General features: G+C 54.7%; 1 protein-coding gene across 2 annotated transcripts in view; it reads left to right on the forward strand.

Annotated features, from left to right (window-relative positions):
* The window catches only part of RFTN2 (raftlin family member 2), a 38,776-nt gene extending 15,010 nt beyond the window's left edge, over nucleotides 1-23,766 (forward strand). The window contains exons 4-9 of one of the 2 annotated variants that reach the window (XM_029069287.2): nucleotides 1,019-1,319; nucleotides 2,381-2,584; nucleotides 7,233-7,354; nucleotides 9,597-9,706; nucleotides 21,662-21,740; nucleotides 22,666-23,766. In XM_029069287.2, coding sequence (XP_028925120.1) covers nucleotides 1,019-1,319; nucleotides 2,381-2,584; nucleotides 7,233-7,354; nucleotides 9,597-9,706; nucleotides 21,662-21,740; nucleotides 22,666-22,896 — 1,047 coding nt within the window. In that variant the 3' untranslated portion in view covers nucleotides 22,897-23,766. The remainder of the gene's footprint in view (nucleotides 1-1,018; nucleotides 1,320-2,380; nucleotides 2,585-7,232; nucleotides 7,355-9,596; nucleotides 9,707-21,661; nucleotides 21,741-22,665) is intronic. The other variant, XM_029069288.2, reaches the window with a different exon arrangement.
* Nucleotides 23,767-24,850: the final 1,084 nt, after the last annotated feature.

The following is a 24,850-nucleotide window of genomic DNA, read 5'->3' on the forward strand; positions in this document are numbered from 1 at the left end:
CAGTGACCTCAGCTGGAAAATGGGGATGAAGACTGTGAGCCCCACGTGGGACGACCTGATCAACTTGTAGCCCCCCCAGCGCTTAGAACAGTGCTTTGCACATAGTAAGCGCTTAACAAATAGCACCATTTTTTTTAAAACACTATTCTAAGCATTAGGGTAAGTAGAAATGAATTAGGTGGGACACAGTCCCTGTCTAAGTAGGAACAGGTTTGGAATCCCCATTTTACTGTTGAGGAAACTGAGGAGGCTCAGAGAAGCTAAGCGAGTTGCCCAAGGTCACACAGCAAGTAATTGGCAGAGTCTGGATTAGAACCCTGGTCCTTCTGACTCCCAGGCCCGGGCTCCTCTAATAATAATCATCATAACTGTGGTATTTATTTAGCACTTACTATGGAGAAGCAGCGAGGCTTAGTGGAAAGAGCACGAGCTTGGGAGTCAGAGGTCGTGGGTTCTAATCCTGTCGCTGCCGCTTGTCAGCTGTGTGACTTTGGGCAAGTCCCTTCACTTCTCTGGACCTCAGTTCCCTTATCTGTAAAATGGGGGTGAAGACCGTGAGCCCCACATGGGACAAACCTAATGACCCGGTATCTACGCCAGCGCTTAGAACGGTGCTTGGCACATAGTAAGCGCTTAACAAATACCATCATTATTAGTATTATTATTATGTGCCGGACACTGTTCTAAGCACTGGCGTGGATACAAGCTAGTGGGGTGGGACAAATTTCCTGTCCCACGTGGGGCTCTCAGTCTTCATCCCCATTTTACAGATGAAGTCACTGAGGCCCAGAGAAGTGAAGTGACTTGCCTAAGTTTCCCACAGCAGACAAGTGGCGAAGTCAGGATTAGAACCCAGGTCCTTCTGACTCCCGAGCTCAAGTGGCCCTCCACTAGGCCACGCTACTTCTCCAACTACGTGATATTGGACTCTCCCAAGCGCTCAGTACGGGGCCCCGCACGCACCGAGCGCTCAAGAGATTCTTCCGAGTGATGGATCGATTCTCTCCCGATGCTGCAGGTCAACGAGGCGGCTAAAAGAGGAATGAGGTTCGTGGGGTTTCTGCCTCAGCCGGGCCCGCCCCCCAACTTCTGCAACGGTGCGGACGCCCCTCGGGAGACCACCCCCGCCCCTCCCCCGGGCGGCAGGACCCCCAGCCCGGACAGAAACTGCGGAAGCTGGACCCGGGGGCCGCCGGCCACCCGGCCGGAGGACGCAGGGATGGAGCGGGAGCAGGAGCGGGCCGCTCGGCGACTCCATCCCGATGCCAGCCCGGACGGTCCGGGAGGCCCCGGACCCCCAAAGCCGAGGACGGGGCCAGGTAACGGATGCGGCCGGGAGGCCCCCCCCTAAAACGCTCTCCTTTCGACCCCTGCCCCTCAACGCTAGCTTTGCTTGGACGGTATCTCTTAAGCGCTCGCTACGTGCCGGCCACCGTACTAACCGCTCGGGGAGACACGACCTGATCAGGTTGGACACAGTCCCTGTCCCACATGGGGCTGACGGACTCGATCCGCTTTTGACAGATGAGGGAACCGAGGCTCACGGAAGCGGAACTGCGAGGTCGGTGTTGCTTGCTGATCCCTCTCTCTCTTGTTTATGAAAGTCTTCACTATGTGCCGGGCACTGTACTCAGCGCTGGGGGAGATGCAAGATAGGTTGGACACAGTCCCTGTCCCATGTGAGGCTCAGAATCGCAATCTCAAATGAGAAGCAGAGTGGCAGAGCCCGGGCCCGGGAGTCAGAAGGTCGTGGGTTCTAATCTCAGCTCCACCACTTGTCTGCCGTGTGACCTCGGGCAAGTCACTTCACCTCTCTGGGCCTCGGTTCCCTCCTCTGGAATGGGGGGATTGAGACCGTGACGTGGGGCAGGGACTGTGTCCAACTCGATTTGCTTATATCCACCTTAGCGCTCAGTACAGTGCCTGGCACATAGTAAGCGCTTAAGAAATACCGTCATTGTTATTATAACCACGGATCGAGTGAGGTGACTCCCTCTGAGAGTGGCACCCGGAGAGTTTCCAGTCCTCTACCAGTGTCGGCTACGGGAGGGAGAGGGAAGCGGGGGCCCGTCCGTTCCATTCCCAGCTTGGGCGGCGGCCGGCTACGAGGGGCAGGCCGTCGGCTACGAGGCGAAACTCCCCCGTGCCGGGCAGCGGCGGCCCGGGAGAGAGTCGAGGGCGGAGACCCGAGTTTACCGAGCGGAAGGAGGCGACGGTCAACCGCTTGCGGATTTTTCCCGAGAAAACTCTGTGGATCCACTACGGGAACGATGGCAGGTGGAGGGTCTTCTGGGAGAGATGCGTCCTTGGCGTCGCTCTGGGTCGGAGACCAGACAGGAGTCAGGCCGACCGTTCTCGCTGACCCGCTTTTCCATCTTAGATCACCAGCTCTTCACGGTCTTCAACGTTTCCGACGACGAATCGAACAGCTGGTCCTACCACGAAGGCCCGCTGACCGTCAAGGTCACCAGGAAGGGGCCCGTGGTCACCACGCTCGACGCCGACTGGCTGGAGCTAACCACGTTTTATTACAAACAGGGACTGGCCCTGATCGACTCCTTCGTGCCCTGGGAAGCCACCAAAGGTGAGTGACAGATCCCTCCGCCGCTGTCCGCTGATAAGACTGGTAATGACGGTTTTAATAATAATAATGTCGGCATCTGTTAAGCGCCTACTCTGTGCTGAGCACCGTTACTAAGCGTTGGGGGAGATACGGGGTAATCAGATTGTCCCACGCGGGGCTCACACTTTTTAATCCCCATTTTTACAGATGAGGTCACTGAGGCCCAGAGAAGTGAAGTGACTCGCCCAAGGTCACCAGCAGACAATGGCGGAGCCGGGATTAGAACCCACGACCTCTGAGTCCCAAGCCCGGGCTCTTGCCACTAAGCCACGCTGCTTCTCTAACAGCAGCACGCTGCTGTTTTAGTTAAGCGCTCATTATGTGCCAGGCCCCGTACTAAGCGCCGGGGTGGGTAGAAGCCCATCGAGTCGGATACCGTCCTACGAGGGGCTCGCAGTCTCAATCCCCATTTCACAGATGAGGGAACTGAGGCCCAGAGAAGTGAAGTGCCTTGCCCAAGGTCACACGGCAGAAAGATGGAGCAGGGATCAGAACCCATGACCTTCTGACTCCCAGGCCTGTGCTCTAGCCGCGCTGCTTCTCGCCGATCTGGTTGCATCGGACCCTCCCAAACGCTCGGGAGGGTGCCCTGCGCAGAGTGAGCGCTCGGTAAATACCACTGATCGATGGATCGATTGATCAGGTCGGGTCCGGGCCCTGTCCCACACAGGGGGGCTCACAGTCTAATGGGAGAGAGGAGAGGCCTTCCCTTCCCCTCCCCTCAGCACTGTGCTCGTCCACTCGTTTGTATATATTTTTATCACCCTATTTATTTTGTTAATGAGATGTCCATCCCCTTGATTCTATTTATTGCCATTGTTCTTGTCTGTCTCCCCCGATTAGACCGTGAGCCCGTCAATGAGCAGGGATGGTCTCTATCTGTTACCGAGTTGTACATTCCAATCGCTTAGTCCAGTGCTCTGCACATAGTAAGCGCTCAGTAAATACGATTGAATGAATGAATGAATGAATAGGCATTTACCCTCCTACTCCAACCCGGCCCACACACTCCGCTCCTCTAATGCCAACCTTCTCCCTGGACCTCCGTCTCGTCTATCTCGCAGTCGACCCCCGGCCCGCGTCCCGCCTCTGGCCCGGACGCCCTCCCTCCTCAAATCCCACAGACGGTGACTCTCCCCCACTTCAAAACCTTATCGAAGGCCCGTCTCCTCCAAGGAGCCTTCCCTGACTGCGCCCTCCTCTCCTCTTCTCCCACTCCCTTCTGCTTCACCCTGACTTGCTCCCTTCGTTCATCCTCCCTCCCATCCCCACAGCACATATGCATATATCTGTCATTTATTTATTTAGCTATTTATTTATTTCGATTAATACCTGTCTCCCCCTCCAGACTGAGAGCTCGCCGTGGGCGGGAACGTATCTATCTGTTGTTCTACATGAGAGGGCCCATGTTCAGTGCTGACTATGTGGCAAACACTGTTGTAAGCACCGTTCTAAGTAATCTAACTATCAGTTAGATTTTTTGAGCACTGTACTGAGCGCTCGAGAGCGTACAGCCCGACAAAATCACAGACACATTCCCTGCCCACAGCGAGCCGTAGAATCCGCCAGGCCCAGCAGTGAGAAGGATGATATTGATTTGGCGCTTACTATATGTCGAGCACTGCTCTAAACACCGTTCAAAGCGGTAGAGGCCGCCCGGCCGGGCGGAAATAAGGATGGTACTCGTTCAGCGCTTACTTTGTGTCAGGCACTTCGGAAAGTTCTGTTGTAAGCAGTAATAATAATAATAATAATAATGGTAATTGTTAAGTGTTTACTATGTGCCAGGTACTGTACTATTGTGGGCAAGTCACTTAACTTCTCTGTGTCTCAGTTCCCTCATCTGTAATATGGGGATTAAGACTGTGAGCCCCATGTGGGACAACCTGATGACCCTGTATCTCCCCCAGCGCTTAGAACAGTGCTCTGCACATAGTAAGCGCTTAACCAATACCAACATTATTATTACTAAGCACTGGGGTGGATACAAGCAGATTGATTTGGACACAGTGTCTGTCCCACGTGAGACTCACAGTCTCCATCCCTATTTTACAGATGAGGTCACTGAGGCCCAGAGAAGTGAAGTGACTTGCCCAAAGTCACTATCAATCGTATTAATTGAGCACTTACTGTGTGCAGAGCACTGTACTAAGCGCTTGGGACGGCACAACACAAAATCACAGACCCATTCCCTGCCCGCGACAAGCCGTAGAATCGGCCAGGCCCGGCAGTGCGAAGGATGATATCGGTTCGGCGCTTACTGTGTCGAGCACCGTTCTAAACGCCGCTCTAAGCGGTAGAGGCCGCCCGGCCCAGCGGTAATGACGATGGTATTTATTCATTCATTCAGTAGTATTTATTGAGCGCTTACTAGGTGCAGAGCACTGTACTGAGCGCTCGGAATGGACAATTCGGCAACAGATAGAGACCATCCCTGCCCATTGACGGGCTCGCAGTCTAATCGGGGGAGACGGACGGACAAAAAACAAGACAGCTTAATCACGATAAATAGAATCAAAGGGATGGACGCCTCATTCACAAAATAAATAGAGTAATAAAAATCTATCCAAATGAGCACAGTGCTGAGGGGAGGAGAAGGGAGATGGGGAGGAGCAGAGGGAAAGTGGGGAAAGGGGGATTAGCTGAGGAGAGGTGAAGGGGGAGCAGAGGGAGCAGAGGGAAAAGCGGAAGGTCGGTCTGGGAAGGCCCCTTGGAGGAGGTGAGCTCTCAGTAGGGCTTCGAAGAGGGGAAGAGAGTTAGTTTGCGCTTGCTATGCGTCAAACACAGTTGAAAGCGCCGTTCTAAGCGATAGAGATGGCCCGTCCTTCAGAGAGCCGGGGTCCATCTGGGAGAAGTCCAGAGCGGACCAGGCGGGCCGCTGAGGCCCAGCCAAGATGGGAGCCGTCCGCTCCTCGACAAGGACGAGTTCCAAGTGACATCTGATCCCGACCGTTCCCGTCTCTTCTCCCGCCCTCTCGACCCCCTCTTTCCGGCGACGCCGGAGGGCCGAGCCCCCGGAGGAAGCGGGAGCGCGGCCCGAGCCTCCCGCCTCGCACAATCAGCCGCTTCCAGAGACGCGACCGCGGACGTTACCGGAAGCTTCCTTCCTCACAGGAACCCTCCGGACAATGACTTCTTCTCGGGCCCTTTCCTGGAGCTATTTTGACCTTTTTGAGGGGGAAACGCCGGCGAGCGCGGCCGGGCAGTGGGTGCCGGTGGGTCCTAGGCCGGAGTCCCGTCTGTGGGGGTCGTGGACGCCCCGCAGAATCCACGTAGGGGGCTTCGGCTTCTCACTAGGCCCCGGGCCGTGGAAGGCGGTGGAGGGGGAGGGAAGCGAGGCCAAGGTATAGAAACGCACATTTGAGCCTTTCGTTCATCCAGTCTTATTTATCAGCGTTTAATGTGCACAGAGCACTCCGCTGAGCGCTGGGGGGAGAACAATACGACAATGCGCGGACACATCCCCTGCCTACAACGAGCTTATAGTCTAGAGGGACGCACTTACAATCCAGCCATTCTTCTGTCCCCCTCTGCGGTCAGTCAGTCCATTGGTCAGTGGTCTTTACTGAGCGCTTTACTCAATGCAGAGCACTGTGCTGAGCGCTTGGGAGAGGACACAAGAACAATACACGGACACATTCCCTGCCCACAGCGAGCTTACAGTCTAGCTCTTTTGTCCTGGTCTGTGGTCAAACAGACCCATTCCTTCTCCACGGGCTGACAGTCTAGAGGGGAGGACAGACATTAAAGTAAAATAAATGAAGAATGTAGATAATAATAATTTGGGTGTTTGTTAAGCGCTTACTACGTGCCAAGCACTGTTCTAAGCGCTGGGTAGATACAAGGTAATTAGGATGTCTCACGTGGGACTCACAGTCTTAATCCCCATTTTCCAGATGAGGTCACTGAGGTCCAGAGAAGTGAAGTGACTTGCCCAAAGTCACACAGCTGATAAGTGGCAGAGCTGGAATTAGAACCCGCGAACTCTGACTCCCAAGCCCGGGCTATAAGTGGCGTGGAGCTGGGAAGGGCGGGGAAGAGCGAAGGGAGCAAGTGTGGGGGCCGCGGAAAAGTGGGGCTTATTCAGGGAAGACCTCTTGGAGGAGATGGGCCTTCAGTGGGGCTTTAAAGAGGAGGGGGGAGATGTAATAATAATAATAATGTTGGTATTTGTTAAGCACTTACTATGTGCAGAGCACTGTTCTAAGCGCTGGGGTCGACACAGGGGATTCAGGTTGTCCCACGTGGGGCTCACAGGCTTCATCCCCATTTTACAGATGAGGTCACTGAGGCGCAGAGAAGTGAAGTGACTTGCCCACAGTCGCACAGCTGACAGGTGGCAGAGCCTGGATTCGAACCCATGACCTCTGACTGCAAAGCCCGTGCTCTTTCCAGTGAGCCACGAGCACTCTAGAGAGGCAACCGACTGACACTTCGTACAGTGCCCGGGACATAGTAAGCGCATAACAAATACCGTTAAAAAACAAAAGGCACAACACAGAGCGGGTGGACACATTCCCTGCCGACAGCGAGCGTACCGTCTAGAGGATGTGTGAAATTTGATCTTCTAAACTCCCTTCCCGGTTGTGATTTTGTTCCTCTCTCCCAGGAGACCACATGCCCAAATCTTTGGAAGGGTTATTCATCTACGAGGAAGAGGGGGCCGGAGTCCCCGGCTCCAACAGGAAAGGATCCGACGTGATCGTAGTCGAGCAGTGGACCGTCATTGAGGTAAGTAGCCCCGTGGCTCGGAAAAAATCCCTTCCTTCTTTCATTCAATAGTATTTATTGAGTGCTTACTATGTACGGAGCACTGGACTAAGCGCTTGGAATGGACAACTCGGCGACAGATAGAGACAATCCCTGCCCAGTGATGGGCTCACAGCCTAAACACGGGCTCACAATCGAAACACAGGCTCACGGTCTTTCCTTTCCTGCCTTCTGCACTGTGAGCTCCTTGTGGGCGGGGAATGGGCCCGTTGGTTGTTGTGCTGGACTCTCCCAAGCGCTTAGCCTGGTGCTCTGCGCATGATAAGCGCTCAATAAATACGATTGAATGAATGAATGAATGCTGTTTCCTGTTCCCTCATAATAATAATAATAATAATGATGATGGTATTTAAGTGCTTACTATAATAATAATAATAATAATGTTGGAATTTGTTAAGCGCTTACTATGTGCAGAGCACTGTTCTAAGCGCTGGGGTAGATAGAAGGTAATCGGGTTGTCCCACGTGGGACTCATGGTCTTCATCCCCATTTGACACATGAGGTCACTGAGGCACAGAGAAGTGAAGTGACTTGCCCAAAGTCGGACAGCTGATACAGTGGCAGAGCCGGGATTAGAACCCACGACCCCTGATTCGCAAACCTGGGCTCTTTCCACTAAGCCTCGCTGCTTCAATCTGTCATCTAAGTGGGGATGAAGACCGTGAGCCCCAGGTGGAAATGGACTGAGTCCAACCTGATTCGCTCCTATCTACCCTAGCGCTTAGTACAGAGCCTGACACACAATAAGCGCTTAACAAATAGCACTTATGTCCACACCTGTAATTTATTTATTTATTTCTATTAATGTCTGTCTCTCCCTCTAAACTGTAAGCTCGCTGTGGAAAGGGAATGTGTCCGTCTACTGGTACAGTGCGTGGCGTAGGGGGTAGAGCCCAGGCCTGGGAGTCAGAAGGTCATGGGTTCTAATCCCGGCTCCGTCACTCGTCTGCTGTGTGACCTCGGGCAAGTCACTTCACTTCTCTGGGGCCTCAGTTCCCTATCTGCAAAATAATAATAATAATTACAGTATCTGTTAAGGGCCAGATGTGCCAGACACTGTACTAAGCACCGGGGTGGAAAAGCAAATGGGGTTGGACGCAGTTCCTGTTCCACGGGGGGTTCCCAGTCTCCATCCCCATTTTACAGATGAGGGAACTGAGGCACAGAGAAGTAAAGTGACTTGCCCAAGGTCACACAAGCAGACAGGTGGCGGAGCCGGGGTCAGATGGGGATGGGGACCGTGAGCCCCTTCGGAGACAGGGACTGTGTCCAACCCGATCTGCTGGTATCCACCCCAGCGCTTAGTAATAATAATAATAATAATGTTGGTATTTGTTAAGCGCTTACTATGTGCAGAGCACTGTTCTAAGCGCTGGGGTACACAGAGGGGAATCAGGTTGTCCCACGTGGGACTCACAGTCTTAATCCCCATTTTACAGATGAGGTAACTGAGGCCCAGAGAAGTGAAGTGACTGGCCCACAGTCACACAGCTGACAAGTGGCAGAGGTGGGATTCGAACTCATGACCTCTGACTCCAAAGCCCGTGCTCTTTTCACTGAGCCACATAGTACAGTGCCTGGCCTATAGTAAGCGCTTAACAGATACCAAAATTATTATTGTTATTAGTGTCCTCTTCCAAGCGCTTAGTATAGTGCTCTGCACTTAGTAAGCGCTCAATGAATCCGATGGTATGAATGAATGAATCATGAATAAACGGGCCTGTTGGCGGAGAACACTCACTCACTCGATCGGTTTTACCGAGCGCTTGCCCTGTGCAAAGCACTGTACTGAGCGCTGGGGAGAGGACGCTAGAACGACGGACACATTCCGTCCCCCAGGAGCTTAGAGAAGTAGCGGGGCTCATTGGAAAAGAGCCCGGGCTTGGGAGTCGGAGGTCATGGGTTCGAATCCCGGCTCTGCCGCTTGTCAGCTCCGTGGGCAAGTCACTTCACTTTTCTGGGCCTCAGTGACCTCATCTGTAAAACGGAGGTGAAGCCTGGGAGCCCCACGTGGGACCACCTGATGGCCCTGTATCTCCCCCAGCGCTTAGAACGGTGCTCGGCACAGAATAAGCGCTTAACCAATACCAACATTATTATTCGAGTCTAGAGGATGCATCGTGAGGATGGGCTGAAGATCGCGGGGGCGAGGAAAGGGTTGAAAGCGTTCCGCGTGTGAGTCTGGCTCGCTCTCTCTCCCGAGCTGCAGGGTTGTGAGGTCAAGACGGACTACGGGCCCCTGCTGCACACGCTAGCCGAGTTTGGGTGGCTGCTGACCTGCGTCCTGCCCACGCCGATCCTACGGCACGACAGGTAACGGGCGGCGAGGGAGCGAGGGAGCGAGGGGAAGGAGGCCCGGACCCCGGCTGGTCACCCCACCCTTCGCCCCCAGCCTCCTGGGGGACGGCTGGGACCGCAGAGCCGAAAGGAGGATTGGGCTCCGGCCGAGGAGTCAGAGGATCTGGGATCCCATCCCGGCTCCGCCACTGATCCGCTGGTGACCTTGGGAAAGTCACTTCCCTTCTCTGGGCCTCAGGTCCCTCCTCTGCAAAATGGGGATTCAGTACAGCGTGGCTCAGTGGAAAGAGCCCGGGCTTGGGAGTCAGAAGTCATAGGTTCGAATCCCGGCTCTGCCACTTGGCAGCTGTGTGACTGTGGGAGAGTCACTTCACTTCTCTGTGCCTCAGTTCCCTCATCTGTAAAATGGGAATTAAGACTGTGAGCCTCACGTGGGACAGCCTGATTACCCTGTATCTACCCCAGTGCTTAGAACGGTGCTCTGCACATGGTAAGCGCTTAACAAATACCAACGTAATAATAATTAACTTTTCTGTGCCTCAGTTATCTCATCTGTAAAATGGAGATTAAGACTGTGAGCCTCATGTGGCACAACCTGATTACCCTGTATACCCCAGCGCTTAGAACAGTGCTCTGCACATAGTAAGCGCTTAACAAATACCAACATTATTATTATTATTATTACCCGTCCTCTCTCCTACTTAAACTTTAAGCCCCATTTAGGACAGGGAATGTGTCCACATGGATTTTATCATATCTGTATCATATCTGTATCTGTATCATATCTCTCATCTGTAAAATGGGGATTAAGACTGTGAGCCTCACGTGGGACAACCTGATGACCCTGTATCTCCCCCAGTGCTTAGAACAGTGCTCTGCACATAGTAAGCGCTTAACAAATACCAACATTATTATTATATCCTCCAGGCTGTGAGCCCGTTGTGGGCAGGGCTTGTCTCTCTTTATTGCTATAGTGCATTCATTCATTCACTCAATAGTATTTATTGAGCGCTTATTATGTGCAGAGCACTGTACTAAGCGCTCGGAATGTACAAATCGGTAACAGATAGAGACAGTCCCTGCCCTTTCACTGGCTTACAGTCTAATAGGGAGAGATTGTACTTTCCCAAGCGCTTAGTACGGTGCTCTGCATACAGTAAGTGCTCAATAAATTCGATCAAATGAATGAATACCTACCGTAGGGCCCAGTACAGAGTTTGACACATAGCACATAACAAATACCACGATTATTATTATCATTAATAGCATTATCATTATTACTGTAGCTTTTGTTAGCCACTTGAGAGAGTAAAATAGAGTTACTAGAAATGATCCCTGCCTTCAAGGTGCTTATAATAATAATGTTGGTATTTGTTAAGCACTTACTATGTGCAGAGCACTGTTCTAAGCGCCGGGGTAGACACAGGGGAATCGGGTCGTCCCACGTGGGGCTCACGGTCTTCATCCCCATTTTCCAGATGAGGTCACCGAGGCCCAGAGAAGTGAAGCGACTCGCCCACGGTCACACAGCCGACAAGTGGCAGGGCCGGGATTCGAACCCATGACCTCTGACTCCAAAGCCCGTGCTCTTTCCACCGAGCCATGCTGCTTGAGAAGCAGCGTTGGTAGAGTGGCCAGACCTTCGGCCTGGGAGTCAGAAGGTCGTGGGCTCTAATCCCGGCTCTGCCAATTGTCTGCTGCGTCACCTCGGGCAAGTCACGTCACTTCCCTGGGCCTCGGTGACCTCATCTGTAAAATGGGGATTAAGACTGTGAGCCCCACATGCGACGGGGACTGGGTCCAACCCGATTTGCTTGTACCCATCCCAGTTTTAGTACAGTGCCCTCCGCATAGTAAGCGCTTAATAAATACCATAATCATTATTATTATAATCTAACCGGGGGTGGGGGATGGACACGGCAATGATTTACAGGCAGGAGGATAAAGAGAACGGAAAAATGGATACATAGGTGAGTACAGGCTTAATTAGTAGAGTATTTAAATCAGTATGATGACGATATTTATTAAGAACTTACAGTAGACTGTAAGATCCCTGTGGGCAGGTATCATGATGAATGAATGAATGAATGAACTAATAGAAATAAATGAATGACAGATAGGGTCATTAAGTGGTGTGGGGCAGGGGATGAAGAAAGGGAGCGAGTCGGGGCGATGCAGAAGGGATTGGGAGAAGAAGAAAGGAGGACTGAGTCGGGAAAGGCCTCTGGGAGGAGATGGGCCTTCAGTAAGGGGAGAGTTGGGGGTCTGTCGAGTCTCCTTTCTAGTGTGGAGACTGCGGGGAGGGCAGCTGCAGGGGGCAGATCCCACCCCCCACCCCCCGGGGAGCTGACCAGAAGCCTAAGGGACCTGCATTGTCCGCATCTTTTGGAAATCCTGGGGAACAGCTGGTCCCGGCGGGTCCTGGGGGGGATGGAGCGGAGCGGGCCAGGGGCTAGGCCTGGGGGCTGGGCCAGGGGGCTGGGCCGGAGTCTCTCTAGAAGATTCGTTCATTCATTCATTCAATTGTATTAACTGAGCACTTCGTGCTTAGTGGAAAAAGCCCGGGCTTGGGAGTCCGAGGTCATGGGTTCGAATCCCGGCTCTGCCACTTGTCAGCCGGGTGACTGGGGGCAAGTCGCTTCACTTCTCTGGGCCTCAGTGACCTCATCTGGAAAATGGGGATTAAGACTCTGAGCCTCACGTGGGATAACCTGATGACCCTGTATCTCCCCCAGCGCTTAGAACAGTGCTCTGCACGTAGTAAGTGCTTAACAGATACCAACATTATTATTATTATTAATGTGTGCAGAGCACTAGACTAAGCACTGGGAGAGGACAATAGAACAATAAACAGACACATTTCCTACTCATAATAAGCTGACAGTCTAGAGGTAGGGAGAGAGACATTAATAGAAAGAAATAATAATAATAATAATGTTGGTATTTGTTAAGCGCTTACTATGTGCCGAGCACTGTTCTAAGCGCTGGGGTAGACATAGGGGAATCAGGTTGTCCCACGTGGGGCTCACAGTCTTAATCCCCCTTTTACAGATGAGGGAACTGAGGCACAGAGAAGTGAAGCGACTCGCCCACGGTCACACAGCCGACAAGTGGCAGAGCTGGGATTTGAACTCATGAGCCCTGACTCCGAAGCCCGTGCTCTTTCCACTGAGCCACGCTGCTTCTCTGAAAGAAAGAAAGAAATGAGAGATAGAGACCTAAGCGGTGGGGGGCTGGGAGGGGAGATGAAGAAAGGGAGTAAGTCAGGGCGAAGCGGAAGGGTGTGAGAAGAGAGGAAAGTAGGGGCTTAGTCTGGGAAGGCCTCTTGGAGGCGATGGGCCTTCGAGAAGGTTCTGAAGGGCGGGGAGGGTCATCGTCTGTGGGATTTGAGGAGGGAGAGCCTTCCGGGACAGAGGCGGGACGTGGACCAGGGGTCGGCGGAGAGATAGACGAGAGCAGGGTAGAGTGAGAAGGTTGACATTAAAAGAGCAAAGTGAGTGGGCCGGGTTGGAGTAGGAGAGTAGCGAGGGGAGGTAGGAGGGGGCCAGGGGACCGAGGGCTCTAAAGCCAGCGGTGAGCAGTTTCCGTTTGATGCGGAGGTGGATGGGCACCAGACCCCGAGGCCTGTGGCCGTGCCCCACAGAGAGGGGCGGGGGCGGATTCCCGGAGCCAAGCGGGGATCCTGGGCTCTTCCCCAGGCTCAGGAAACATGGGGCCGCCCAGTAGCGAGGACGACAACGACGATGTCCCCCGGGCAGGGCTCTCCCTTCCTTCAAAACCTTACTGAAGCCCTTCCCCGACTAACCCCCATTTCTCCTCATCTCCCACCCCGTTCTGCGTCGCCCTGACTCGTTCCCTTTCTTCATCCCCCCTCACGGCCCCGCACGGCTTAGGTCCCGGTCTGTCGTTGTATTTATTCCTATTGACGTCTGCCTCCCCGCTCTCAACTGCGAGCTCGTTGTGGGCAGGGAAGGTCACTCTTTGTTGTTGCAACGTCCTCTCCCAAGCGCCTAGTCCAGTGCTCTGCGCACGGTAAGCGCTTAATAAATACGATCGAATGAATGAATGAATAAATGAATGACTGGGGGGGTGTCGAGGCCCCCTCGGCCAGGGAGGGCCTGGAAACTCCTGAAGGCCGACAGCTGCTGTCCCTCAGCGGGCCGGCCCGCCGCCTGAGACCCATCTGGGAATCCCCCTCCCCACCCCCGTCCGGCCCTGGCAGCCGGCCTTGGTGAAACAACACTGTGCTGATGCCAGTCAGTCAATCATCAGTACTGAGCGCTTACTTTGTGCAGAGCACTGGGCTAAGCGCTTGGGAGAGGACGATAGGGCAATAAGCGGACACATTCCCCGCCCACAGCGAGCTGACAGTCTAGAGGGGGAGACGGACAGGAATAGAGATCAATAAATGAGGGATGTGGACGGAAGCGGTGCGGGCCGGGAGGGGGGGATGAAGAAAGGGAGCCAGTCGGGGCGACGCGGAAGGGAGCGGGAGGAGGGGAAAAGTGGGGCTTAGTCAGGGAAGGCTTCTTGGAGGAGACGGGCCTTCGGTAAGGCTTTGAAGGCGGGGGGAGTCATTGTCTGTGGGATTTGAGAATTGCTACTATTCATTCAATCATATTTATTGTGCGCTTCCTGCGTGCAGAGCACTGTACTAAGCGCTTGGAAAGTCCAACTGGGCCACAGATAGACCATCCCTCCCCAACGACGGGGTCACGGTCTGGAGGGGGGAGACAGACAACAAAAGAAAACAAAACAAGTAGGCGGGCATCACTACCATCAAAATAGATAAATAGAACCATAGAGAAATGCACATCATTAATAAAATAAATGGGGCGATGAATATGTACAAATATAGACAAGTGGTGCGGGGAGGGGAATGGGGGAGAGCAGAGGGAGGGAGTCGGGGAGACGGGGAGGGGAGGAGGGGCGGAGGGGAAGGGAGGGCTGAGTCTGGGAAGGCATCCTGGAGGAGGGGAGCTCTCAGTAGGGCTTTGAAGAAGCGAAGACTACTTCTAGTCGTATTTCTACTGCTACCGAGAGAAGCAGCGGGGCTCAGTGGAAAGAGGCCGGGCTTGGCAGTCAGAGGTCACGGATTCTAATCCCGGCTCTGCCGCTTGCCCACTGTGTGACTTTGGACAAGTCACTTCACTTCTCTGGGCCTCAGGGACCTCATCTGGAAAATGGGGAGGAAGACGGTGAGCCCCATGGGGGACAACCTGCTTTCCTTGTATCCCCCCCAGCGCTTAGAACAGTGCTTGGCACATAGTAAGCACTTAACAAATACCACCGTTATTATTATTATTACGAATAAGACAACGACCAATACTGTTCCTGCTGCTTCTACTAGGCTATTACTATGGCTTCTACTACTAGCACTGTGGCCTAGGGGGTAGAGCCCGGGTCTGGGAGTCAGAAGGTCAAGGATTCTAATCCCGACTCCACCCCACGTCTGCTGCGTGACCTTGGGCAAGTCGCTTCGCTTCTGTGGGCTTCGGTGTCCTCATCTGGAAAAGGGGGGTTGAGACCGGGAGCCCCATGTGGGACAGGGATTGGGTCCAACCTGCTCTCCTTGAATCCACCCCGGCATTTAATAATGACGATGATGATGATGGTATTTGTTAAGCACTTACTTTGTGCCAAGCACTGTTCTAGATACGTCATCGAGTTGTCCCAGGTGGGCTCACGGTCTTCGTCCCCATTTTCCAGATGAGGTCGCTGAGGCCCAGAGGAGTGCAGTGACTTGCCCGAGGTCACCCAGCTGACAGGCGGCGGAGCCGGGATGAGAACCCACGACCTCCGACTCCCAGGCCCGGCCTCTCGCCGCTGAGCCCCGCTGCTTCTCTTAGAACCGTTTAGAGCAGTGCCTGGCACATAGTAGGTGCTTAAGAAGAACCATTTTAAAAAGAAATCGAATTTATTCTCAGGGAGCAGCTTCTGAGGAAGATTCTGGGAAGAGAGGACGGGGGAAGACTGGGTGAAAGAGCAGGCCCTTGATCTTTCCGCTGTTTTCTTTCTTCCTTTCTAATTGAGATGCTAGAGAAAACCACCCTTGTGCCATTTCATTGTGAAGAGGGGCTCCAGGCCATCTGGCCGGGTAGACCAACTACTCCCATCCCCCACCTTCCTCAGAGAAACCCTCTTCTGTTTCTTTCTCTCACGTGCCCAGAATGAAATCCGGGAAATCCCAAGGACGGCACAAACGCCGGGCCTTAAACAAACGTCTCCAAGGCCGCGAGGGGGCAAAGAAATCCGGTGGCACCGAAACTCGGGCTTTGAATGAAACAGGCTTGGGAAAAGCTTCCGAGAACGGCCGTGCCCTTCGGCCCCTTCCGGGAAAAATTCCCCACCGGGTCCGCCTGTGGCCCGCTCGAAGGCTGCGGGGTGGAAGGGGTCCGGGAGACTTCAAAGGAAGACTTGGAATCCGGGTTGGAAAATGCCCTTTCCTTTAGCCCCGTGGGGGGATGAATAGCGCCCACCGAGAAGCGGCGGGTAGAAAGACCCCGGGCCTGGGAGCCAGAGGGTCATGGGTTCTAATCCCGGCGGCGCCGCTTGTCCGCTGGGTGACCTTGGGCAAGTCACTTGACTTCTCTGGGCCTCAGTTCCCTCATCTGGAAAATGGGGGTGGTGACTGTGAGCCCCAGGTGGGAGAGGGACTGGATCCAACCCGATTGACTTGTATCTACCTCAGCGCTTAGTAAGTGCTTAAAAATACTATCGATACGAGAAGGAGGAGGAGGATTGGTCGGGACGGGGGGAGAGGACGGACACCGAAATAAATGACTGACAGGGGAAGCGGCGGAGTGGAAGGCCCAGGTGTGGACATGAGTGGGGGTGGGGACTGGGTGACGGGCGAGGGCAAGTGGCCCCGTGGCTTCGTTCCCCAGTGCAGCTGTGAAGCGGGGAGGGGGCGGACCAGGTCTGGGGGAGCCGTCCTGCCTCTTTGGGGGGGTGTGTGAGTGTGTGTGTATGTGTGTGAGAGACTATCTGGCTTTGTTGGAGGGGGGGACGTAGGGGTCTGGTCGTGGGTGTGGGGGGGGTGTCCCTGTCTGGGGTCTGGTTGGCTCTCTATGTGTGTGTGTATATGTGTATCTGTGTCACTGTCTGTGGCTGGCTCTGTGTGGGTGTGGGTGTGTCTGTGTCACTGTCTGTGGCTGACTCTGCTTGGGTGTGATTGTGTCCGGGTGTGAGCTTGGAGGTGTTTTCCTGCCCGTGGGTCCGCCGGGCTGTGTGTGTGAGACCGTGGGTAGCTCTCCGTGGGTCTGGCTTTGTGTGTGTTCCTGGGCGGGGCGGTCTGTCCAGCTCCGTGTGTGTGTGTGGACGTGCATGTGTCCCCCATCTGTGGGTCTTTCATTCATTCATTCATTCAATAGTATTTATTGAGCGCTTACTATGTGCAGAGCACTGGACTAAGCGCTTGGAATGAACAAGTCGGCAACAGATAGAGACGGTCCCTGCCCATTGACGGGCTCACGGTCTAATCGGGGGAGACGGACGGACGAGAATGATGGCAATAAATAGAGTCAAGGGGAAGAACATCTCGTAAAAAGGCTCTGTGTGTGTGTGTGATGTGTGTGTGTCCCTGTCTGTGGGACTGCCTGGCTCTGCGTGTGCGTGTGTGTATGTGTATACGTGAGTTCTTTTCCTGCTTCTGTGTCCCCGCTCCCTGTCCCACTTGGAGCTCGGGGAAACGGGGCCTTCGGGTCCCAGGGTTTTAACTGGGGGGACGGGAAGCACCCGTGCTCGGGGATAATAATAATAATGTTGGTATCTGTTAAGCGCTTACTATGTGCAGAGCACTGTTCTGAGCGCTGGGTTAGATACAGGGTCAACAGATTGTCCCACGTGAGGCTCACAGTTAATCCCCATTTTACAGATGAGGTAAGTGAGGCACAGAGAAGGATCTGCAGCCTCTCCTCTGCCCCCCGGCCCGGCCTCCCCGGCCTCCCACCCCCGGCCCCTCGGAAACCAGAATCCACCCGCCCAGCTGCCGCCCAGCTGCCCCGTCCGACGGGAAGACCGGGAAAACCGGCCGTCGTCCCCCGCTTCCCGGCAGCGGCGACCTCTTCCCACCTCATGCGCTTCCTCCCCGCCGCCCCCCCCCTCACCTCTTCAGCCCCTCCAGCCCCACGACCCACCCACCCGCCCATCCAGCCATCGATCGATCCATCGATCCATCGATCGACCAACCGATCGTACTCGGGGGCGCCGCGGCCGAGCTGGGGAGCGGGTGGGCGCGAAGGCCCCGCTGGGCAAGCGGGGACCGGGGTGGCACCGAGGAGGTCTCCGTCCCGATGGGCGGGTTGGAAGTCCGAGGTCAGAGGTCGCGGTTGGCCCTGGAGCAGCCGGAGCTGGATTAGGATTTAACGGCGGAGCCCCCTGACCCGCAGGGACTTTGGGGAGCCCTTTCTAGGGAGGGGTGGGCACGGTGACTGGGGGCCCAATTTGGGGTGGGGGGCAGGAGGGAGGGGCTGCAGAGAGCATCTCCACTTCTGCCGACCCGGACCGCCCGGGTCAGCCGGAGAACGGCCCAGCCTCCAGAAACCATGAGAAGCAGAGCGGTCGCGTGGGTAGAGCCCGGGCCCGGGAGCCACAGGTCATGGGTTCTAATCCCGGCTCCGCCACTTGTCTGCTGCGTGACCTTGGGCAAGCCACTTCACTTCTCTGGGCCTCAGTGACCTCCTCTGTAAAGTGGGGATCGAGACAGTGAGCCCCACGTGGGGCAATCTCGCATCTACCTCAGCACTCAGAACAGTGCTCGGCACATAGTAAGTGCTTAATAAATACCGTCATTATTATTATGTCACTTATCTATGCCTCAATTACCTCATCTGGAAAATGGGGATTAGGACTGTGAGCCCTGGTGTAGTGAATAGAGCACGGGCCTGGGAGTAAGAAGGTTGTGGGTTCTAATCCTGACTCCACCACTAGTCTGCTGTATAGCCTTGGGCAAGTCAGTAAACTTCTCTTTGCCTCAGCGTCCTCATCTGTAGAGTGGAGATTGAGACTGTGAGCCCCATGTGGGTCAGGGACCGTGTCCAACCTGATTAACTTATAACCACCCTAGTGCTTAGTACCAGTGCCTGGCACATCGAAAGCGCTTAACAAATATCATAATTATTATTATTTATTACTATGTGAGACAGGGACTGGGTCCAACCCGATTTGCTTGCGGCTACCCCAGCGCTTAGAACGGAGCTTAGCACATAGTAAGCTTTTAACAAAGACCATCATCATCATCATCATTATTATTAATAACCAAGCCAGCCCCGGTGGGGACTGAATGGGGGTACGGCGGTGGGTATTCACCCCTCGGGGCCGGAGGCATCCCAAGGGGCCGAGGGACAGGACTGGCCCAGAGGGCTGGACTGGAGTCAATCAGTCAGTCGGCCAATCATATTTATTAAGCACTTACTGTGTGCAGAGCACCGGACTAAGCGCTGGGGAGAGGACAGTAGAACAATAGACACATTCCCCGCCCACAGCGAGCTGACAGTCTAGAGGGGGAGGCAGATGGTCGTATAAATAAATAAACGATGGATATGGACATAAGTGGTGAGGGGCTGGGAGGGGGGGAATGAAGAAAGGGAGCCAGTCGGGGTGACGCAGAAGGGAGTGGGAAAAGAGAAAAGGAGGACTTAATCAGGGAAGGCCTCTGGGAGGAGATGGGCCTTCAATAAGGCTTTGAGGGAGGGAGAGTCATTGTCTATTGGATGTGAAGAGGCGGCAGAGGAGCGGAGCGTGCGGGCTGGGATGGAGAAGGAGAGGAGGGAGGTGAGGGAGGAGGGGGCCGGGGGATGGACGGCTTTAAAGCTGAAGGCGAGGAGTTTTTGTTTGATGCGGAGGTGGATGGTCAACCCCTGGAGGGTCTTGAGGAGGGGGGAATCACGGCCTGATGGTGTCTGTAGAAAAAAGATCCGGGCAACAGATTGAAGTAGGGCCTGGAATGGGGAGAGACAGGAGACGGGGAGATCGGTGAGGAGGCCGATGCGGTCGTCGAGGCGAGCGAGGAAAGGCTGGAGGGCTGAGGGGGAGGGCTGGGCTTCGGGGGCTGGGCCCGGAGGGCTGGACCTCGGGTTTCCACAGCGCTGCCGCTAAGAGACCCGTTAGCTGTAGCCTGCCCTCCCTGCACGTCCACCGTCTGCCCGGGCTACCGAAGAGGAGCAGCCCAACCGAGTAGCGGCCGGTTAGCAGAGTCAGGAGATAATAATGTCGGTATTTGCTAAGCGCTTACTCTGTGCGGAGCACCGTTTCTAAGCGCTGGAGCAGATACAGGGGAATCGGGTCGTCCCACGTGAGGATCACAGTTAATCCCCATTTTACAGATGAGGAAACTGAGGCACAGAGAAGCGAAGTGACTTGCCCACAGTCACACAGCCGACGAGTGGCAGAGCCGGGATTCGAACCCATGACCTCTGACTCCCAAGCCCGTGCTCTTTCCACTGAGTCGCGCTGCTTCTCTCTGAGTTCTAGATCCGAGTTATAATCCCAGCTCCACCACTTGCTTGCTGTGTGACTTCGGTCAGCTCACTTCACTTCTCTGGGGCCTCAGTTTCCTCCTCTGTGAAATGTAAAATAATAATAACAACTGTGGTATTTGTTAAGCGCTTACTATGTGCCAGGCACGGTACTAAGCGCTGGAGTGAATACAAGCAAATCGGGTTGGACACGGTCCCATGTGGAGCTCACGGTCTCAATCCCCATTTTACAGATGAGGGGACTGAGGCCCGGAGAAGTGAAGTGACTTGCCCAAGGTCACACAGCAGACGAGTGGTGGAGCCGGAATTAGAACCCAGGACCCTCTGACTCGCAGCCCTGTGCTCTATCCACTATGCCAGGCTGCTTCTCAATGGGGATTAAGACTGTGAGCCCCATGTGGGACAGGAACTATGTCCAACTGATTAACTTGTATCTACCCCAGTGCTTAAAACAGTGCTTGGCATATAGTAAGTGCTTAACAAGTACCATAATTATTATTATTATTATTATTATTATTTTCAGAGTGTGAGCCCCATGGGGGACAGGGACTGTGTCCAACCTGATTAACTTGTTTATATCCTGGCCCTTGGAACAGTGTTTGGCACATAATAAGCATTTAAATACCAAGAAGAAGAGAAAGAGGAAGAAGGAGGAGAAAGAGGAGAACAAGAAGATGAAGGAGGAGGAGGAGGAGGAGAAAAAGGAGGAGGAGCAGGGGAAGGAGGAGGAGAAGAAGAAAAAGGAGGAGGAGGAGGAGGAAGAGGAGGAGGAGGAAGAGAAGAAGGAGGAGGAGAAGAAGAGGAAGAAGAAGAAGGAGGAGGAGGAGAAAAAGGAGGAGGAGCAGGGGAAGGAGGAGGAGGATAAGGAGGAGGAGGATAAGAAGAAAATAGAGGAGGAGGAGGAGGAGGAGAAGAAGAAGAAGAAGAAGGAGAAGAAAAAGAAGAAGAAGAAGAAAGAGGAGGAGGAGAAGGAGGAGTGTGCAGGCTGGGTTGGAGCATTCATGTCTGCCTCCCCCTCTAGACTGTAAGCTTGTTATGGGCAGGCAATGTGTCTGTTTATTGTTGTAATGCACTCTCCCAAGGGCTTAGTACAGTGCTCTGCCCACAGGAAGCACTCAACAAATACCATTGACTGACTGACCGACTGACCCGGAACTCCCACTCTGAGAAGTCTAAGGGAGAATGGGGATTGAATCCCCATTTTGCAGATGAGGGAACTGAAGCCCAGAGAAGTGAAGTGACCGGCCCGAGGTCACACGGCAGGGAAGTGGCGGAGCCGGGATGAGAATCCAGGGCGCCTGACTCCCAGGCCCGGGTTCCATCCACTAGGCCACGCTGCTTCTCGCTTATGGCCGAAGGGACGCCAGGAGCAGCAGGGCTTCAGTCCTGGGGAAGGCTTCGGTCGGGTTCACGGAGCTGATTCGTCTCGACCGAGTGCCATGTCGGCGGCTCGTCGTCCCCAACGCGCTAACGCCATCTTTTTCCTTTACAGCGAAGGAAACCTGGCCACCAAGCAGATTGTCTTCCTTCAGAGGTCGGCCATGCCGAATTCAACTGCCCGGGGGCCCGAGGTAAACAGCTCGGGGTCTCCGCTGACCCCGCGGGACTCCGAGGGGCGACTGACCCGATGCCGCCCGAGCCTTCCGAAAGGTGGCCCGGCCTTTCCGGGGGAGGAGTCTCCCACGTCACTGGCTAAAACCGGGAGGGATCTAGCCCGGAGCAGGGCGTCGTGGGCAGATCCAGAGCCTGGGGATCCATGGGCTGTTCTCACTCCGGAGCTCTAGGGATGGGATGGGGTGGTGACGGGGAGGGTGGTGATGACGGTGGTTGTGTGATGGTGGTGGAGGCGTTGGTCATAGCGGTGGTTATGGTGGTGATGGTCATGGTCATCGTTGGTGAGGGAGGTGATGATCTTGGTTGCCGTAGCATGAATTCATAGGTGAATTCATGCATTCAGTCGCATTTATTGAGCGCTCACTGCGTGCAGAGTGTTGCGCTAAGCTCTTGGGAAGTACAGCGAAAGGAGATGCATCTTAATCCATCACTAAATCCCGTTGGTCCCACCTTCACAACACGGCTAAAATCCGCCCTTCCCTCTCCATCCAATCTGCTCCCGCATTAATAGAATCACTGATCCTCTCACACCCGGATGACCGTCTCAGCCTCCTCGCTGACCTCCCGGCCTCCCGTCTCTCCCCCCCTGTTGTCCGGATGATTTCTCTACAGAAACGTTCAGGACACGTCACCCTCCTCCTCGAAAAACTCCAAGGGTTGCCATCCACTTCCGCATAAAACGGAAACTCCTCACCGTTGGCTTTAAAGCCGTCACCTGCGTACCCCCTCCTACCTCGCCTCCCTTCTCTCCTTGTCCCTCCCGGCCCGCACACGGAGAGATGCGTCCGTGGCGTCGCTCCGGGTCGGATCCGACTCGACGGCACGAGACGAGACAGCACAAAAGCTAACCCCCCCCCCCCACCCCGTCTCTTCCCCCGGCAGAAACCGTGGGCGAGGCCGGCCCGAGGCGGCGATCCGAGGAGCGGGGCCCCGAGCCGGAGCGGCGAGTCCACCCCCGCCCCCTCCGGCCCCCCGGCCCCCGCCGACCGGCCCTGGGCCCGGGACGGGGGCCGGATGTTTCCGGGGTTCGGCGGCAGCGACGGTGTCTTAAGGGACCTGGACGACGGGACCCTCGAGCAGGAGGACGGGGCCGTGCAGGTCACGTGTATGTAACGGCCCAACTCGTGGGAGAGAGCGCGGCCCGGAAGGAGACGGGGCGGGGAGGAGTCACTGGACGTCGCCTGGGTCTTCCCGGCCGGGGCGGCCCGGATGGGAGACGGGGTGGGGGGGGCTAGCCCAGCCTCGGCACCCCCCGTCCCCAACACCCCCCCACCCCCCGGAATCTGTACACATTCGCTCCCCGCAAACCGGACTCGTCGTAACCATCGTCTTGCCGACGTCCATCTGGGGGGGGTCGCGTCTTGGTTTGGAAAAGAGGAGGCCCCGAAACCCCTAACTGGCTTACGCTCCTAACGATCCAATCGATCGATCCCCGGTATTTATCGAGGGCGGACTCCGTGCAGAGCACTGGACTGAGCGCGCGGGAGAGGACGATCCGACGGAGCGGGCCGACACGCTTCCCGCCCCCAGAGAACTTACAGTCTACGGATCCGATCGATCCGGCGATCGGTGGTATTCGCCGAGCGCCGACGGCGTGCAGAGCGTTGGCCTGAGCGCTTGGGAGAGGACAGCGCAACAACGTGAGAGACGCATTCCCTGCCCACAGAGAACTTACGGACTACCGAGCCGATGGATCAGTCCATCGGCGGTATTCGTTGAGCTCTTACTGTGTGCAGAGCGCTGGATTAAGCGCTCGGGACAGGACGATACGACAGAGCGGGTAGACGAGATCCTTATCCTCGGAGACTGGGAGAGTGGGATTTAGCCCATCTTCGGAGGGCCCGAAGTAAGAGAGCGAGCTGAGAGAGGGGCGAATCTTATTTTTCGAAATAAAAAAATAAAACTGGCCAAAAATTAGCAGACAGTGGAGAGTGAAAAACTAAACGTCAAGACGAGAAATAAAGTCTCTTACCGTTAGCCGTGTCGGTGTGACTAAGATACGCTCTTTATTCCCGCAGTCTAAACGTAGACCTCATCCTCGCCCGGAATGACGGACGCACGGCGTTCATCGAGCGCTTACTATGTACAGAGCACCGTACTAAGCGCCCGGGACGGAACAAAGGGAGAATAGGAGAAGCAGCGCGGCTCGGTGGAAAAGGCCCGGGCTTTGGAGTCAGAGGTCATGGGTTCGAATCCCTGCTCTGCTACTTGTCGGCTGTGTGACTGTGGGCAAGTCACTTCCCTTCTCTGGGCCTCAGTTACCTCATCTGGAAAATGGGGATTAAAACTATGAGCCCCACGTGGGACAACCTGATTCCCCTGTGTCTACCCCAGCGCTTAGAACAGTGCTCGGCACATAGTAAGCGCTTAACAAATACCAACATTATTATTATTATTATTATTATTATTATTAACAATATGACAGGACTTGGCGGACCCGCCGTTCCCTGCCCATCATGAGCTTCCAGTGTCGAGGACGACCTTCCGGTCTGGAGGGTGGAGCAGGGTACAACGGCTCCCCCAGTCCTCTCCTTCCCCCTGCCTGAACAGTGCTCTGCACATAGTAAGCGCTTAACAAATACCAACATTATTATTATTATTATTATTCCCGGGTCCCCCGGGGGGTTCCGGGGAATCCGCCTCCAGCCGGGGGAGGGACTGAATTCTCGGGAGGACTAGGAATAGGAGTAGGAGAAGTAAGCAGTAGTTGTTTACCGTAATAGTAATAGGGGGAGGAATAGTAACAGTAATAATAATAGTAGATAATAATGCTACTAATAATGACGATATTTGGTAAGTGCCTACTATGTGCCGAGCACTGTTCTAAGCGCTGGGGGAGATACAAGGTCATCAGGCGGTCCCACGTGGGGCTCAACAGGCTTCATCCCCATTTTCCAGATGAGGACACTGAGTCCCAGAGAAGTTAATAATAACGATATTTGCGGTATCTGTTAAGGGCTTCAAGAAATCGGGTCGGACACAGTCCCTTGTCCCTCCTGGGGCACACGGGCTCCATCCCCATTTTCCAGGTGAGGTAACTGAGCCAGAGAAGCCAAGTGGCTCGCCC

Source organism: Ornithorhynchus anatinus, chromosome 7, assembly GCF_004115215.2.
Source record: "Ornithorhynchus anatinus isolate Pmale09 chromosome 7, mOrnAna1.pri.v4, whole genome shotgun sequence".
NCBI classification, from domain to species: Eukaryota; Metazoa; Chordata; class Mammalia; order Monotremata; family Ornithorhynchidae; genus Ornithorhynchus; species Ornithorhynchus anatinus.